Raw genomic sequence first — 17,743 nt, 5'->3', positions numbered from 1 at the left:
CGTATAAACGAGTGATTCTGAATGAACGTCGATGAAAATATTATGACTCTGATCTATTAACAAAAACAATTAAAGGGACAGAACAAAGCAATGCCAGCGGTTACATTAATCATAACCCATTATAAGAGAATACAGCGAGTAAAAAAAAATCAATCGCTGGATAGAAGCAATCAGCAGGTATCCGTTCCACAGGCTGAACATTAAAAGGATATCCCACATAAACAGGAATATTTTACACGTCACATTGAGCTTCAATATATTTACGAAAGCATTTATGACCATTTTTCATATGTTTTTACGGACCATTAACAAGAAATTTACATGAATAATTCTTTTTCTTTACTAAATAAAGCAAGTAAGGCTCTTACTTTTTTATGTGAGAGAACAGTATTTCTTTTCGTTAACGGGAAGAACCGGATTGAAATTGCCGGTCTTGCATTGATCATTACAGCGTGCTGTAACTGCGGTTGTTCTTCTGTAGAACTTCGTTGATAAGGAAGGCAGCCCGTGATGCAAAGAAAGAGTAAGTAAGTATTTTTACATTGCAATCTCTCTCTTTGCAGAAAAAAGTAAATTCGGTATAAGAGCTCCGTATAACCCTGTACGACATCAAAAGAAGCAAGCCAAAGAAGCGACCTCTTTCGCTTGTTGATCAAAAAGGTGATATGTCACATATTGATTTTTTCAAGGCAGAAAGAGAGGCAAATTTTAAAGTGAGAATGTACTTGTTCGCGTTACATCTGAAACCATCGTGGTACTACCACTGATGCTCCAAAACCACGTCCATCCATTATCCGCCTCAAATTCGAAGAAGTTAGTGGGAGTTTAAACCCCCATCTTAAACAACCTCAAATCCAAAAGACCATTTCTTTTAGAGTAACACCACTCTCCGGAGAAACTTTAACAAGTGCGCCTCTGCGCTGACGCCATTGTATCCAAAAATGATCTGGAGTCATGTCGCTTATTTTCAAAAAGGGACTTTATACTGCTCTTCAACCTTCATTACAAAATGTATTGTATCACCATCATCATTCCCTTTATTACTATTCCGTACCCGCTTTTTAATAACCAGACATTATACATTAGGATGATTTACTTTTACATGATGGCCAACAGTTATCTAACAAAATGGTACCTATATACTTTAAAATAAATAAACTTTGCTATGCGTAGGAAAATTTCCCCTAGCCCTAATAACTATCAAAATTACTTACTTTAATTCAAGTATTTTTACTTGAAATATTTAAGAAGCGTCGTATTATCAGCGAATTATCATGAATATTAATTTTCCTATAAGCTTATTGGTTTTTTAACAAGATAAACGAGAGCGTTTGCGATCGTATATCTGCTTTGAAATGAGATTAGATACGTGACGGATCGCGCAGGCAACGGTCAGACAATGTAGACACAGTGTCGCTTGCGATGGTCTGTATCTCTCTATGTGTGAATCTTATTGAATAGCTATGTATTGCTTGGTTGGATATCAATCATTACTCTGTGTATGTTTTGATACACTGTTCCCGGAAATAGAATAATTTATTCAGAACATAGGAAATAACTTACAACCGCTTCCTTTCTGTATTATTTAAAATTTATGGAGGATGCCGATGTTCAGTAATACAAGTCATACTGCTAAAATTATGAAAGACCGCTTTTCTTAGTTCTTATTCATTTTTAAGTATGTTAACAGGTATATACAGTAAGTTATACATTTCTTTTTAAATAAACTTCCAACGGTGCCCAACTTTGAATATTTGAAAATTATGCCGAACGACTACAGGTGTATAACACATTGGAGTTGCATGAACGGAGGTTAGTGTGAAAAGGGAGTAAGTTCTTTGGAGTTACCGCAATAGGTACACACGCTACACAAATTCACTTGTAATGAGTAGACTGATTTTGGACAGGCGCCAAAAAAATGTTTCATTACTATGAGTATACATTTTTCTTAATGGAAAAAGGTAGAAGTTATCAATGAGCAATTTAAACTCGTATTATAACGCCAATCAATGCAGAGCGGATCGTTGCGAATAAAAAAGAACGCTTCCCATATGAATATTTCATAACATCAGAGTACTTAACATGAAAGGTTCGATCAGTTTAAATGATTCAAGAAATACTTGCGTTATATATAAACCCGTTAAAATAGGTAAAACATTGTCAAAGTGAGCTTAGTAAAGACTAGACCTAAACAAAACTGTGTTGTACGGTAAAGTAATAACTAAAGCTTGTTCAAGTTTGAAGAAGATATAGCTATTGGCGGTAGGTAAAATAAAATATTAATTAATATAAGAATTTATTTATTATGTTAATGTTGTGCAGTGGGCAGGCCTCTTAGCGCGCAGAACAGTTGACCTGACCTGGTTCTAGGGCTTAGACCACACTTCGGCAGTCGCAGTGTAGGATGCAGTTCGCTTCCAACAGGTCATGTTGGAAAATTATTATGGAGGCCCATGTCCAGCTGTGGACGTCGCACGGCTGAAATGATGATGATAATCATAACAGTTGAATGATAGTTGAAGAATAGAACATAGATACAAAAAAAAAATAAGCTTGCGCTAGAAATTAAGAGAAGCTTTCTCTAAGATCTGTAAAATTAATAACTGTAATAGGTAACCGTGTAGGCTTTAACAATAAATTCCAGCGAGATTAATAGAAAAGATAAAAGCTTACAAATTTATCACTATAACGTGTATTAAAGATATTTGTGAAAGGGAACAATAAAAAGACCCGTCTAAGTTTGTTGGGTCCTTCTTACGCCGGGACGTGTTTATAACTCTTGTAGCCACGTGTTTCTAGTTGAATGGTACCAGTATAGGGATGTTTAATTTATTTATATTTTGTATTCATCTCCTGACGTACACAAGCGATCATCGTGAAAGATCAAAAATAAATAAATAAAAAACATCAAGTTTTAATACAAAAAACAAACTTGTCAGTAAAGTCTCTGAATGGATCACAGAATTGTTAGTAAAGCAACAAACAAACCATGCGGTTTTTCATATGTTCTTTAGTAAATAAGATAAACGCGTTACGCTCTTTGCTTTTACGGCATCGGACGTCGTTAACGTAATAAAATGCGTCGAGCTGAATGACGTTTCTGCTTTTGCGTGCCAAATTTCTACGTAAAGGGAAATAAAATTACGGAAATTGACCTGTAAGGAAGTTTTATTATTGGCTGTCTAAGGACACCGCATTTGGGAATAATGACCACTGTGTTTTTCATGATTTAACCTGTATACATACATATCTTCTTTTAATAAAATTTGAAATATATGAGATTGTTTACCGAGTATCAAACTGCGATCTACGATCTCAAGTCTGTCTTTTACCACTGGGCTACCACCGCTCGACAACTTATATTATAAAAAGTTATAATTACACGGAAATCCGTGTTAGTTCCTTCACACATTTATTTAATAAACACTTATACAATATTATGCATCGCACTTCAACCTAAGTCATGTTTTTTATAAGTTAAAGATCGAAGGTACTATACCACTATCTTAATTTGACACCACTGCAGCGAATTTTTTTTTTTTAGTAAAAGCAATCATACTTTTTATTTTAGTATTTTCCTTATTTCCACCTTTGTTTTTGTATAAATGTACTATATTTAAATGTGTTATCTAAAACTAAGCGTTCGATGCAAAGATTAGAATCTAACCGAATGTAAAGACTACTCTTTATTAAAACTTTCGTATGCAATATTTTACCTCATTTTATCAGTTCAATGTCCTGCGTATAGTTTGTTACGAATATAAAATAAGCGCACCGAAATAAATAAGATAATCCGATACGAAGGCGCATCATCGCTTCTAGAATGCAGTCGACTGCACACGACGTCACGCACTGTTATTGCATATGAAGTGCTAAACCGCACGCTCACCGATCGATTACAAGAACTCTAATGGCCCTGTGATTTCATTATAAAACTTGTTTTCTGATTCTGTATTCACTACTCATTAGGTTCTTTAAAGGTATTTAAAGGTGATTTTATCTCTTAATAACATAAAAAATCTTTTAAAATTATACTTACGTAAGCAATTTTACAACAGATGACAGCAGGGGTCTTACGGTTCTAGAATAGAACCAAGCACCGATAAGAGCAGTGGGTAATCCTCGCACAACGTGGACGGATGACTTTCCGACCGGCCTTGTTGGAAATCAATGTCAAAGGTCTATGCCCTACAACGGATGTACTAAAACCGAAATGATGATGATAAAGATAAAGTAATTTATCGCTACTTCGCCATCTCAGCCATCAGTTCCTGCATAAATAAAATTACTGAATGAACTCTACAGCGTGCATTAATAGGTAGTGATTATTTTAAAATACCGCCATCTATCGAGAATAAGAGTAAAATATAAGAGATATAACAAGGTTTTGCAAAATTTTATTATACTGCAATGAAAATTCTTATATGTACGAAGTAAAAAATATTTTAAACTTTTTCGCCTATCTTTTATTATTGTATTTGTTAAACTGCAGAAGAGAATTAAAATACGTAGAATACGTATGCAAAGAAGTCTAGTGAAGATTATAACAGTACGTCAACTGGAGATCTTTCTCTGTTTACATCAGTTCGGGTAGCAAGTAACAGCAAGACGGCATTGTATAGGCCTGCAATACCCAAGAACTGCTAAACTATTTATGTAAATCGCAAACTTAGGAAACTAAACCTCTGCGATATATATTACAATTATAGGAGGAGAAATCTTTTTTATTAATTGTTAGTATTTGTTTTAATAAATTCAAGTTTTAATATCTTTATTCAAATAGGCATTACGACGCACTTTCGTATCATCAATTATTTAACCATTATACGTAGTAAGCCACTACCCGCTTGGAATGGTGATTTGCTGAGAAAAACTGGCCAGGATTTCGGCAGTTGCTCTCTTTAAATCAAATTTAACATTCCTAGATATAAACATCATAATATCGGCCATATAAATGTGTCAACAAACATGATTTGTTTTAGTGTAGTCTTTTATATTTAGCATTTGTTTCACACACGCAATTATACAATTGTGTGTGTGCAATAAATGTATACCTCTTTAACAAACGCAAAATAGAAATATGATTGTTAATAACTTTTTTTGCATTGATACAATTATTGCCTATGTTTAGTATACGGAAAATTACGTTTTGTTTAAGTTAATTTGTTTAGTATACGAAAATACTTCCACGTAAAAACGCAAAAAAAAGAGTGAACAATTTTTATGATTTCAGAAAAATCAATTTCCATATCACGTTTACGTAACAAGGTACACATTTGTAACATCTGGTAACAACCAATTAAGGGTCGTTCTAAATACGTTCATGATTTTCGCTTCGGCCTTGCTCCAAAGAAAGAGATACTAATGAATACATGTAGGATTCGTGAGGTATTAAAATCGTTTTAGAGTCAAAAAACTTTTTTTGTATAAGTAATTTTGACTTGTGAATAACAGATGCGAACTCTCAGTTCAATCAAGATTAAATATTATAAAAGTGTACGGCACCTGATCATCGCCAAATATAAAGAAAGTAATCACAACTTGAAGTGACGGTGGACAGGTCATAGCGCGCAGAATAGAAAGATACCAAGGCCTAAAGTTTCTGAAAGAGAAGACCACGGATCAGCAACCGCAGGGCAGGACCTCCAGCCAACACACAAAACCTTGTTAAGGTCATCAGAGGATGCAGGATGCGGGCCGCTTCCTGCCGGTCCTGTTGGATCTCTATGGACAAAGTCAAGGTCCAGCAATGGTCGTCCTATGGTAGAAATGATGATGATTGTGAACAAAAAACAAGCACTGGTTTTTTATTATATATGCCATAGATTTCCAACGAAGCACTACCGCCGACAACTTTTCATAGAGGCTGTATCATGTCCTGTAGCAAAAGGCAGAGTGTTATGAAATACCTATATTTTTCGTGAAAAAAATATTCACATCGTCGCAAATGTTTGTCATATTTGCTAGCGTAAATAAACATTAAACCAATATAAATTGAAAAAATGGTATTATTAGTTAATGTAAAATGGAGTAAAGGATTTTTATCCTTGGGGGTTAGTCAATAAAAAGGTAACTTTTACGTAGAGATCATTTATACTTTATATTTAGAACTTTCCTACTTCAGGAAAATTTCAATGCAACAGATTAATCTGAAAAGTATACGTTCAATAATTCCGTTTCTGACAATTGGCGCACAGAAAACCGACATTTCGATTTCCGATTCGCCATTCACTAACTTTTCACTAAATTTTTCATAGCGGATCTTCGATCAAAAATCAATTCCGTTTTCGCTGGCCAGCGAAAAGTTCAAAGTTCAATGGAGGCAGGGGAACGTGAAATCCGTAGCCGAATTCATATTCATACGCTAACACTCTTCCATGCTCTCCCTTTGAGATAATACAAGGCAAACATTGTTGGATGTTAAACTTTATATTATTACGTAATAATACAATACTTAAACAAATGAAGGATTATAGAGTAACGTCGTACCCCATAAATATATATGGGGTACACACTACAATCGCCACGCTTGGAAAGCGGGTTGGCGATCGCAGTGCAGACATTATGGTACCCAGAGAACACCGCTGCCCATCCTCTGAAAACTCGTTTGTGAGTAGTAGCAATCCGGTATAATTAATTTACAAAGTGTGAAATATAAATAAGACTACATCCCGGCTATAGAACCCGCGACATAAGATCGTAACTCTCAATCCCCTACCGTAGGGCAACCACTGCTCATATAGACTACTTAAGTAAATAGATGTCTGTATTTGTATTTAGGACTCCGTCATACTTATATTTATAAAATTTAAAATAAATCTCGTACAATGTACTCGTCGACTACCAGTTACTTGTCCCTCTTCCGTTTCCGTACTATACATATGTAGTTGTCTGTAAGAAATTACTTTGTGTAATAAAACCTCGCTTTCAACTTTTTTAATGATTATATTCAAGAAAGAGTACTAAATAAAATTTAAAACAGGGTGCATTAAATAGGAACGTAAAAGTTTACAAACGGTTTTTATTTTATTAAACTTTTTTTCGTATAGTTTACGCGGAAGACGCGAATGAATTTATTAATCATCGAGTAGTTTTAACTAACATAACAACTTCTTAAAAATAAAATATTTAAAATGAAATAACGCAAGAACGAAATTTGTCACTATTTAGCCAACATTATTACGTTGGTTTTGAGTTTTAAATAAATTTGTAAGACCTTTCTCTAGGGCTTACTAAATTAGTACCGCTTTTGTAGGCAAATGTGTACGATTTTTACAATACACTGCAATATCTCTATTGTCACATAATGGCACATAATAAAATTAAAAAGTTAAATAAACGAAAAGTATATAATAAAGTTTTGGAACGATTTAAGGATTTTGTGAAAGTGAGCACAGAAAAAAATTATTATCTAAGTTTGTTGTGAGATCTTCGCAGGGCGCTTTTGGAATCCCCGTACCTCAACCAGATACTGTTATCAAATTGAGCTTCTAGCTCACTTCTCGTATACACAAATGGTCGCTGTAAACAATTCTAATTGAATAATAATATGAATAAATAAAATAAATAAATTAATAATTTATATTTTAACCACAAAGCGCGTGCATACGCAATGACCTCATAAGCCTACACGTTTATTTATTAAGAACTTATTTATTTATGTACTTTTATATGATGGGAAATTAGTATCACTTACTAGCTGTAAAACCCCTGCTAGTTGTATATCTTTTGTTTAATAGAGAGATGTCAGAATTTCTTATAAATCAACTATGTTGTAAATAGAGTTTTAAAATGACAGTTTAGAGAAAACTACGACCGGAAATACAAAAGTCGTCTCTGATTTCCAACTTATATCCGGCACTCGTGTTTCAACAGACTTAGTATTTTTTCGCCAGAGCAAAATCTTCTCAGAATGGTCGTAGCCTGTTCTTGTTTAAAACGTGATTTATTATTAAATACTGACGGTCGGGTTTTATTCTCAATAAGTTTCGAGATTTATTATTTATTTATTATGCGACCTTTCAACTTACACTGACATCTTCCTTTCGTTTTATCACCATATCAGCCATTGAACATTCACTGCTGGGCATAGGTCTCCCTCGTGGTATTTCAATAAGACCTGTCAGAAGCGGCGTACATCCAGCTTCTTTCCTCGACTTTAACAAGGCTTTTTCTCCACTTTGTGGGTACATGACCCTCGTTGCGTATTCCGGTGATTTCCACTAAAATATCATTATTTATTCATAAAAATGAGAAATTTTGAAATAAAATTTAAAAATGTAAAATTTATAAATAAATAAAAAATTAGTATATGGCTTCAGCTTTAAGAAGTTTCTGGTCAAAGCTTTATTAAATTTGAAATACACTCATTCAATGGAGATCACAGCAACAGAAGTTATTGAAATGCTAGAATCGCGGCTCATTAAAATACAAGCACCAGTTTGCAGTTCAAGTGTCCTGCAGCGACCACGTCCGAAGCTAAAGGAACGTATATTCTTTTTTACTTATTTAAATTTGAGTGCATTTCTCTTTATTTATTTAAATACAATAGGCATAATTTACACAAACAAAAATTTAAATAAATTTCCTAATTAATCCCGCGACAGACGAGCGCTTGCAAAAATTAAATATTAAAGAAATATTCTTTTAATTTTGCTGACTCTGGCTATTAAAACATTAGGTGAAAATATGTGAAATAAATAGACGACTTTTTATAATTTTCTTCTAATAAAGAATAAGATTGGCGTTTTTTAGTGGCTCTGGGCAAGTTACATAGAGCGTGAGAATGATGGCCGCTGGGAGCTGAAGGTTAAGGAGTGGAGACCACGGCAAGCGCAGCGTAAAACCTCCTCGCGAAAAGTGGACACGTGACCTTCATGTGGTCGTCGGAAGACATATGTAGTCCATTTCCGGCCGGTCTTATAAAAATTGTATGGGAGAGGCCAATGTCCAGCAGTGAACGTGTTTCGGCTGAAGTGATGATGAAACGATACAAACGATGTCAAAAGAACATTGAAACTAACCAAAACAAATAAATAAATAATTCCCCAAAAATCGGTTAGCTTTTGTTTAAAATATATTTGAATTTGGAATTTCGAACTAAAATAACATATATACAAGCTATACTCTCAAATCTTGTACTGCCAGATGATAACAGTAACAGCCGGTTATAATTTCTGTACTTCGGAGTACAGTAATTTCGGAGACTTTATTTATTATAAAAATGTGAAATAAATAAGTTTAACGCTTTATCAACGTAGCTGTTAATCAACGATATTAATTTGCAGCGCTTGAACTGTCAAATGCGAAATGTTTTATTACTAATAATATTTTATGAAATTATTAAAGTTTCTTCTACACAAAAAAACCTTGCTCAGAATTTTGGGAAACTTTAAAAAAATGAAGTCGACAAAGACATTCTCCAGTTATGGCGTGACCAAGGGGTTCCAAGGCAATGACGTAATCATTACTATAATTTCAGGTGTGGGACGTCTACTCCTGGACTTTAGCTTCTGCCACAGATTTCCAATAGGACCGGTTAAAAGTGACCTGCATTAAGCGTCTTCTGAAGACATTAACAAAGTCGTCTGTCCACTTTGTGGTTGAACGTCCCAATACAAAACAGCAATCACAATTCTGGCTTCCACTTTGTCTCAATAACAGAGATACTCGAAGCGACTAATTGTTGTGACGTAATAACGATGACGAGGATTATTACTCTAAGTGCACAGCTATGAACACAAATGAACGGTTGCCTATAAAAGCCCGCTGTACTATAATTATCAGTACGTTTCATGTTTCATGTAAAACTACCACGATTCAATGATATATCCTAGAATAATGTAAATTGATAGACTATTTTTAATCATTATCATATACAGTATTGCCAAGTTTTTAGCGACAAAACGGCGACAGAGCCAAACTTCAAACTCGTCACAATGATCAGGCTTGGCAGTTACTTAAGGAGATTCAGTTCGTACCGTTATATTATTTAGTTGGTGACGAATTTTTTTTTTTTATTTATTCGACAACAACATATGATTTGTAAAATATGATAATATATTTATTTATTCATATATGAACGTTTACGATGCTTCTGTACGTTATGAAAAGTATACCAGAAGTCCATCTGTATAGAAACAAGAATCAGATTGAACTCCGAAGCAAGGTATCCATTCACTTAAATTGACGAGGATTCCAAACACGCCGTGATCTGAAAAGTACCCACATCGATGAACTTAGATGTTTTCTTTCTTACTTTATAAAATTTCACGAATAAAGGTCACAACGAATTGGTACAGTGTACGAAATTTCATTATTATTTAGTTTGGTTTTCATGATATAAAAAAATTCGTTATACAAGTTGATTGGTTAAAGGTGTGAAAGCTTTGTTTCTTTCGTTTATTTCAGTAGGAAAAATAAATTCAAGTATTCAGTATTTCAGAGTAATCTTTTATAAAGGTTTGCCGGAAAAAAGTATTGAAATTTAAATCTTTTTGCTTACGTTCTATTAAAACAGTAATACCTTTTACTAACGATCCTTTATACAAAAATACTTATACTCATTGAAAAAATGCAATAATTAGTTATATATATATATATATATATATGACTAAACTAAAATTAAAGTTAAGTAAGTTAAAGTAAGCTATTGCTTAATACAAAAATCATCATTAAAAACGTATAATCGTTTAAACAAAACGATTTGCTTGATCAAATTCTATTGTGGTAACGTGGCGACATATTGCCAAAATTGCATACAACACAACATACACGAGTAAAGTCGCGTACTACCAACAAATACAAATATATTACCAATTAATTGCGCCCACTGTACAACTGCGTTCAAATACAATTCACGAATAACCGCCTTGTTATCTTTCATCGATTGAGTGCTCTGTGCAATATACGAAAAGCAATTGAAACTGGTTTCAGGAGTATATTGTGTATAATAAAAACTATCAAAGTAATAGAATCAATCTTTTTGATACACAATATAGGGTTAGTCAAGTGTGCACAGTTTATATATTGAACAACGTGTTTTAACAATTTTAGATAGTTTATTTGTTTTAAATTTAATTAAAAACACACATACAAGTCTTATCAAAGACCTGTCTGCACTCTCTAATTTTCAATAGTCCCTTATTAAAACTTGAAATGTAATGTAAATAGAGTGACATTTTATAAAAACCAACACACACGCATACAATAAAAAATACTTATGTTTAATTCATTTGTTTATTAATTTTTATTAATTTAAAAGCCGAAATAATAACATTTGCTTTGTATTTTTGGGTAATTACCTCGTCGTTTCACGGTATATAATTTGTAACACTAGATTTAATTTAGACTTGGCGAAAAGTACTAAACGAATCACATTACAATATAAGCGAAAAATTATATTCGTCAACATTTATTTTAAGTAATGAAAAACGATATCAAATAGACAAATGTTATTGTAATTGGATACATTATTATCGCCTATAGGCAAAGCCTCGTAGGTCAAATACCTTTGTTACACCTGAAGTTAAGTGATGACGCGGTCTACGACGCTACATGCTTGCCTAGAAGAAACCTATTTACTCTTGACTTAAAAACTTCCTAGTTAGTTAGAAACAACGACGTCGGTAAGTTGTTCTATACCTTGGTTGTTCGCACTATAATAGTTGTATTAAAACGCTTAGTGTGAGTTGAAGAGATTTCAACCATGTGTGGATGACATGAACCCGCGCATCGTGATGTCCGATAGCAGAAAAGTGACGAGAAATTTTTGATGTTCATTTATCGAACTCCGACACACACTCGCTCGCGCACACAATAATAAATAGAAAAATTGACACATCATTTTTCACAAGTGCGTGATGTAATAATTGTAAATATAATAAAAATAATAAAAACGATTAAAACTATAAATAAAGATAAGCTTGTTATATCATTTTATAGGCTTTATGAAATTAGTAAACAGTTAATAAACTCATAAAAATTCCTTTTATAGTGCAAAGATTCTTACGTGATACTAAAGTTTGGGTATGAAGTATAGGCCCCCACTAGTTGTACCGACGACATAATCAAGGTCATCCAGAGTGCAATATAGAGAACTATGCTAGGAGCTTCGCTGTAACATTCAATTAGGAATGAAGAGATCCGAAAACTTATTTAATACAATATAAACGCCGAAAATATGACTTAAAAGGGAAAATGTTTTATTTTATCGTAAAACACTAATGCCACGCAGCGCTTATTATAAAGATTGCTTGCGTTTCAATAAATCCACTTGACGCCGTTACCGAGCGATTCTAAAGGATTTATTTACTACCAACGACTAGTAACTGTTGACGATTTATCGTTACTGATAAAGAAGAAATGAAGGCTGCGACGTTATGAACGTATTAGATTTCAAAAATTGTTCACGTAATACTTTACATAAATATTTAACTATAACGAATATATTAAAATTAAATATAATTTTTATAACGTAGTAGTCACGTAATTTGAATAAAGGAAGAAAGATACGTAACTAAAAAAATAATATGTAATAAAGTTTCATTACCACCATTGCAGCCATAGGACGTAACATAGGCTTCCGTTATAGATTTTCAGTAAGACCGGTAGAAAAACTGCATCCAACCTCCTCCGACTACCTTATTTTTTTTCTAATTTTGTTATTGCACAAGCCGTCTGTAAGAGATTACTTACTATATAAATGACTAGCTGACCCGGCGAACTTTGTTCCGGCTTAATGGCAATAAATAAGCAGATTGTGTTTTTTTTTTTGGAAAAATTACAAAAAAAATTAAATAACTACATTAATCATTCATTATTATTTCTGTATTTTGGTACATAGGTTGCTCTTCACCTAAGTACCTTGTGATACACGACATTTTTTGTTTTATTATCAGGCGAAAAACAAACAACGCCGATGGTCTTCCGACCCGTGAACATGCCACGTATAATTGACCATGTGAAAAACATGAATGTTCTAGATTTAAACCACAAACTTTTAAGGATTGGCCTTGTGATTTGTTGATGGTCATGGCGAATGCAAGACGTATCGGAAATTGAAGTCTTTTAAATTCAAACGGCATATCGGTTGGGATCATCGGGATCCTCGGAATGAGAACTTCCTCACCTTTGAATTTTCCTATCATTATCGTAGCGTAAATTACATTGTTCATCAATTTACTAACCACCAAACGCGTACCGTTGCACAGTTTTGGTTGGTTTATGTTTCGAAGCATGATTACCTCGGAGCCAACCTTTAGGCGTAAATTGTGCGGTGGTAAGCCAGGCACGTCCAAAGAGTTTAAAAATTCAATTGGATAGTTGGTGGCTTCATCTTCATTTGTGACGCAGTCAATAGATTTCAATGAATGCATTGTTCCAATAATCTTATTTTGAATGATGTAGTTCAGGTCATCTACATCTTTATTCTTAGCCGCTAAAATTGCTCGCTCACTCAACCATTCATTATTTTTGTAGTTAGAAATAATATTTGGAAATAAATTGTTGATAAGTTCGTCTTTTGATGAGACAAAATTACAGAAATTATTTGGAAATGATATTAATCCGCTCGATTCATCGACAGGTACTTGACTATTACCGATAGTCAGCAATTGCTCCGAGAAATCTTCAGCAGATGTATCATTAAGCAATGTAACTCTCATGTTTGTTGTCAGCTGCAGTTTCTTCACATAGCGCCATAGATTTGACGATTTGAGGCAAGCGTTTATTTCATCGGCAGCCGTAGATCTTGGAATTACTGGCAGTATTTGGCGGAAATCGCCAGACAGTAAAATCATTGCTCCTCCAAAACATCTCGAGTCATTGCGTAAATCTTTTAATGTTCGGTTAAGTGCTTCTAATGCACGTTTATGCGCCATTGTGCATTCGTCCCAGATGATGATTTTCGATGCCGCTAAAACTTTGGCCATTGCTGAGTGTTTTGCAATATTACACGTTGGTTCTTTAATTGTTTGAAGATTTAACGGTAATTTGAATGCTGAATGAGCCGTACGGCATCCTTCTAACAATGTGGCTGCTATTCCAGAAGAAGCAACTGCAACCGCTATGTTGGATCTCGCCCGAACAGTTGCTAAAACTAATGACATAAGGAATGTCTTGCCAGTTCCACCAGGGGCATCTAGGAAATATAAACCACCATTTTCATCAGCGATTGCCTTCATTAAAGTATCATAAACTTCCTTTTGTTGGTAATTTAACAGGGGTACATTCCTTTGAACTACTAAATCTAATTCCCGGTGATCATATTCACGTTCCCGTTCCAATTCTCGATTAAATGCGTCATTCATTTCACGATTTGGCGCTGGCATTCCTAACCTGATTAATAAATTACCGCACATGAGGTAACACATATCTTCGATCAAGAGTAAAGCACGATTATGTATCTCCTCATTCATCTCAATATCGTGATTTCTGGAACTGACACGACTTTGATGTAAAATATCTTCTGACATACTATCCTTGTATTTGTGCCACAGGTTACATGGGTTTGATGGAAAACATGTCGAAATTATGATAGCGAATAATGTGCGTATCTGACTTGGAGATGCAGAGATAATGGCTTCAGCGATTGTCGTATCCCAATGGGTATCGTTTTCTAATAAGTTCAATTCTTCACATGCAGCACGATATGTTGGGAATATTACACCATTAACAGTTCGTAGTGTCTCAAATGAAGTTGGCCCACGCACATTTACCAGCAACAACCGCAAATAGAAACATTCATCATTCTTTGGATGAACTGTATACATACGACCAAGAGCATCAGTAGAACGCACATCTGGATACCCAGGAACCGCATCACCTTGCTTCCGTCTTTGAAAATTCTTGGATGAAGCATTCCAAGTATAATAACGTGGCATCTCCGAGTAAAGCAAAGTTCGTGCAAACTGATCGCTTTGGCAGATTGCAAAAAAACTGGTCAATGTAGTAGCTGGAGGTGTTTCAGCACGTTGCGTAGCATTCGAAGTCGTGAAATATACTCGTTGACCATTCTCCAGATGCACCGCCAAATGTATAACAGTAGGATGACGTTCGTGAATTGGAAATGCGAATATACGCCAAATCGCTTCGTTACAGTTCACATAACGACCAACTTGATAGCGTGAAATTTCATCGTTGGTATTTGAGGATTGCAATCCAAAAACCGCCATATCACTGCCTTTCGTGACATATTTGCAAATATATTTTATGGACTTAACTGAATTGCAGTATTCAACGTTGCAATGTGTCTTGAACGTTTTAGAAATAAGTGGCGAATATGGAACAATCCAACTGTTGTCGACAACGAAATCCATTCTTTTCACTTTCGTTGTGACAGTTCGACCGTTGTCATCTGGTGATCGACGCCGATACAGCGGATACCCATCGTTGCCAGTGACAGTCTCCGCCGTTAATTTCCGTGGATATCGTTTAGAGCACGTTCCATCGACCATGCAAGGTGATTGGGGATTGATGGCACCACACGGTCCATGAATCATATTAGTAGTAACAACATCATGTAGGTCTGGATCGACTTCATGATCAGGAATCTCGGCACATATGATATCATCTATTTGGTCAGGCTGAATTCTTTCCACTAACCAAATAAGAATGTGTGCGTGCGGCAGGCCTCGCTTTTGCCATTCGATTGAATACATCCAGCATCGAGTATCTCCAAAGACGCGTTGTTTAACAATAAAGTTCATCAGGGACCGAATTTTTTGCCTGAATATACGTGCTGTGATGTCGTGTCTATCATTTGATGTTTGTCCGGGAAGCAGCAATTGAGTAATTTCTATCCATTTTGGATTACAAGTAAAAGTAATAAAGAGATCTGGCCGGCCGTAATGACGAACATATGTCATTGCATCTTGTGCATATTCATGCATATGACGTGGGCTACCAATGTACGTCGCCGGCAGAATAGTTAATCGACCAATATTAGCTGCATTTCCTTCAGTACTAACTGCATCACGTAAATGGATGTACTCCTCAGAACGCAGTTTGGCTTGGTTCAACCTAATAAATGTTAAACGTTCCGTTTCTATTTTTACATACATGTCAACGCAATACTGCTGAAACAATCGACGAAACCGCAGCAAATAGTTGTCAGCATTTTGACGAATCATCAAACGATATGCATAATAATTCATTGAGCTAACTTTCTTTGTAGTTTCTTCACCTGAAATTCAAAATTTGATAATTAACCATTTCAAAGACAAATAATACAGAAATTAACCATTATTAAGATACTGATACTTTACCATTCAATGGATTTATCATTTTAATATTAAAATAATATCCATCTTCTCCTTGCCAATTCATCAGTGGGTATTGCAATGCGTCATATGATCGATGAGTTTCAGATATTTGTTGCAGTTGCCCAGTATCGCGACGTGTAAGCACAATATCGCGTTTTTCCAATTGTTCACCAACAATCAGGATGGCAACTTCGTCTACTGTTGGAGCATTAAATGTGCGTTCGTGTGTTCCAGATGGTCGTTTATCTGCTTTGATGACAACTTTATAGTCATCATTTGGCATTTGCTCTAAAGCACTCTTAAACAACCTGACCAATGCATGATGTTCATGAAGCAGACACTGCAAGTCTTGAATAATTGCTCGCTTCATTCCTGCATTGATCCCTAGGCGTCGATCAAGTTGTTCTTCCATGTTGCCCATGAAATATATTTGTAAAAATTTATTCTGTGTATCTTCGAAAGGTAGTAATGATCCAATTCGATGGTGGATCTGTCCTTGTATCTACAAAATAAAAACCAGACAGTATTAACTGGTTTATAAACACTTTTTCTGTGGGAGAGTAGAGTTCAGTATTAGCAAATATAATACATACCAATAGATAAAGTAAGTTATTCTTTAACTACATTCTATGTAAGTACAAAAATAAATACCTTAAAAGTCGGATTAAATCCTCCTTCTTCGATAATGTCTGCCCCAAATGACGTCATTTGGAAACAACTATTGTATTTTTGAGTATTTGCAAGAAAGTGGCGTGATTCTTGTGTTTCGCCACAAAGCAATGAATACAATGGCTCATGTGGCGGAGTCAACGCTGGCAATTTCACTTTTCCATTAAGGCAGCATAATCCAGGCGTTTCTCCTGAAAACTTTAATGTACCACAATACTCGCAAACAACGTCCATTTGCCCAATGCAAACGCTAGGATGCAAGTTGTAATCATTGCTGCAATCGTATCGAAACGCTGCTCGATTCAAATCAGCTAAATATCTTGTTCTGCGTCGCACATTATCTATTTGTTGCCTTCTGTTGTTCGCTCGACGATTCTGCATTGCTAACCGAGCTGTTTCACGGGCTGCTTCACTTTGCTCTCGTGATTGAGAAGCACGAAGTCGAGCCATACTATCGCGGCGCTGTTTACGTGCAATTTCTTGTTCTTCTTCAGTCCTTTCATTTGCAGTATTTTGTATTATTCTTGTATTACGGCTTTGTCGGGAAAGAATCGATCGTCTTGGTCGCGGCATTATTAATTAAACTTCACGTCACTTCAATCCACTTGTTAATTATTTATTTAATAGAAATAGTTTTAATATTGATTTCTTACAAATATCAAATTGTCATCCATACGTCAATACATAGCTGTCATTTTACGTCAATTACATAGCTGTCATTTGCGTTTTGTTATTCCAAGTCTGATTCTTTTTTGTTACACCACGTTTTATAGGGACTGACGTTTCATGTCAAGTCACACGGGAACGCTGTC

General features: G+C 34.9%; 1 protein-coding gene across 1 annotated transcript; it reads right to left on the bottom strand.

The window, feature by feature from the left end:
• Positions 1 to 4,244: 4,244 nt before the first annotated feature.
• On the bottom strand, positions 4,245 to 17,434 carry LOC137924861 (uncharacterized). The gene is made up of 4 exons (XM_068768243.1): positions 17,320 to 17,434; positions 13,245 to 16,183; positions 8,031 to 8,222; positions 4,245 to 4,271 (listed from the first exon to the last, which is right to left on the bottom strand). Exons 1-4 carry the CDS (start codon positions 17,432 to 17,434, stop codon positions 4,245 to 4,247), a joined length of 3,273 nt encoding a protein of 1,090 aa, XP_068624344.1.
• Positions 17,435 to 17,743: the final 309 nt, after the last annotated feature.

The sequence above is a fragment of the Battus philenor genome, unplaced genomic scaffold (genome assembly GCF_028537555.1).
Source record: "Battus philenor isolate CCGP_79_NKW_IND1 unplaced genomic scaffold, ilBatPhil1.0.hap1 SCAF_25, whole genome shotgun sequence".
Taxonomy (NCBI): domain Eukaryota; kingdom Metazoa; phylum Arthropoda; class Insecta; order Lepidoptera; family Papilionidae; genus Battus; species Battus philenor.
Note: the sequence above shows the minus strand (reverse complement) of the source record. Positions and strands in the feature narration are given on the sequence as shown.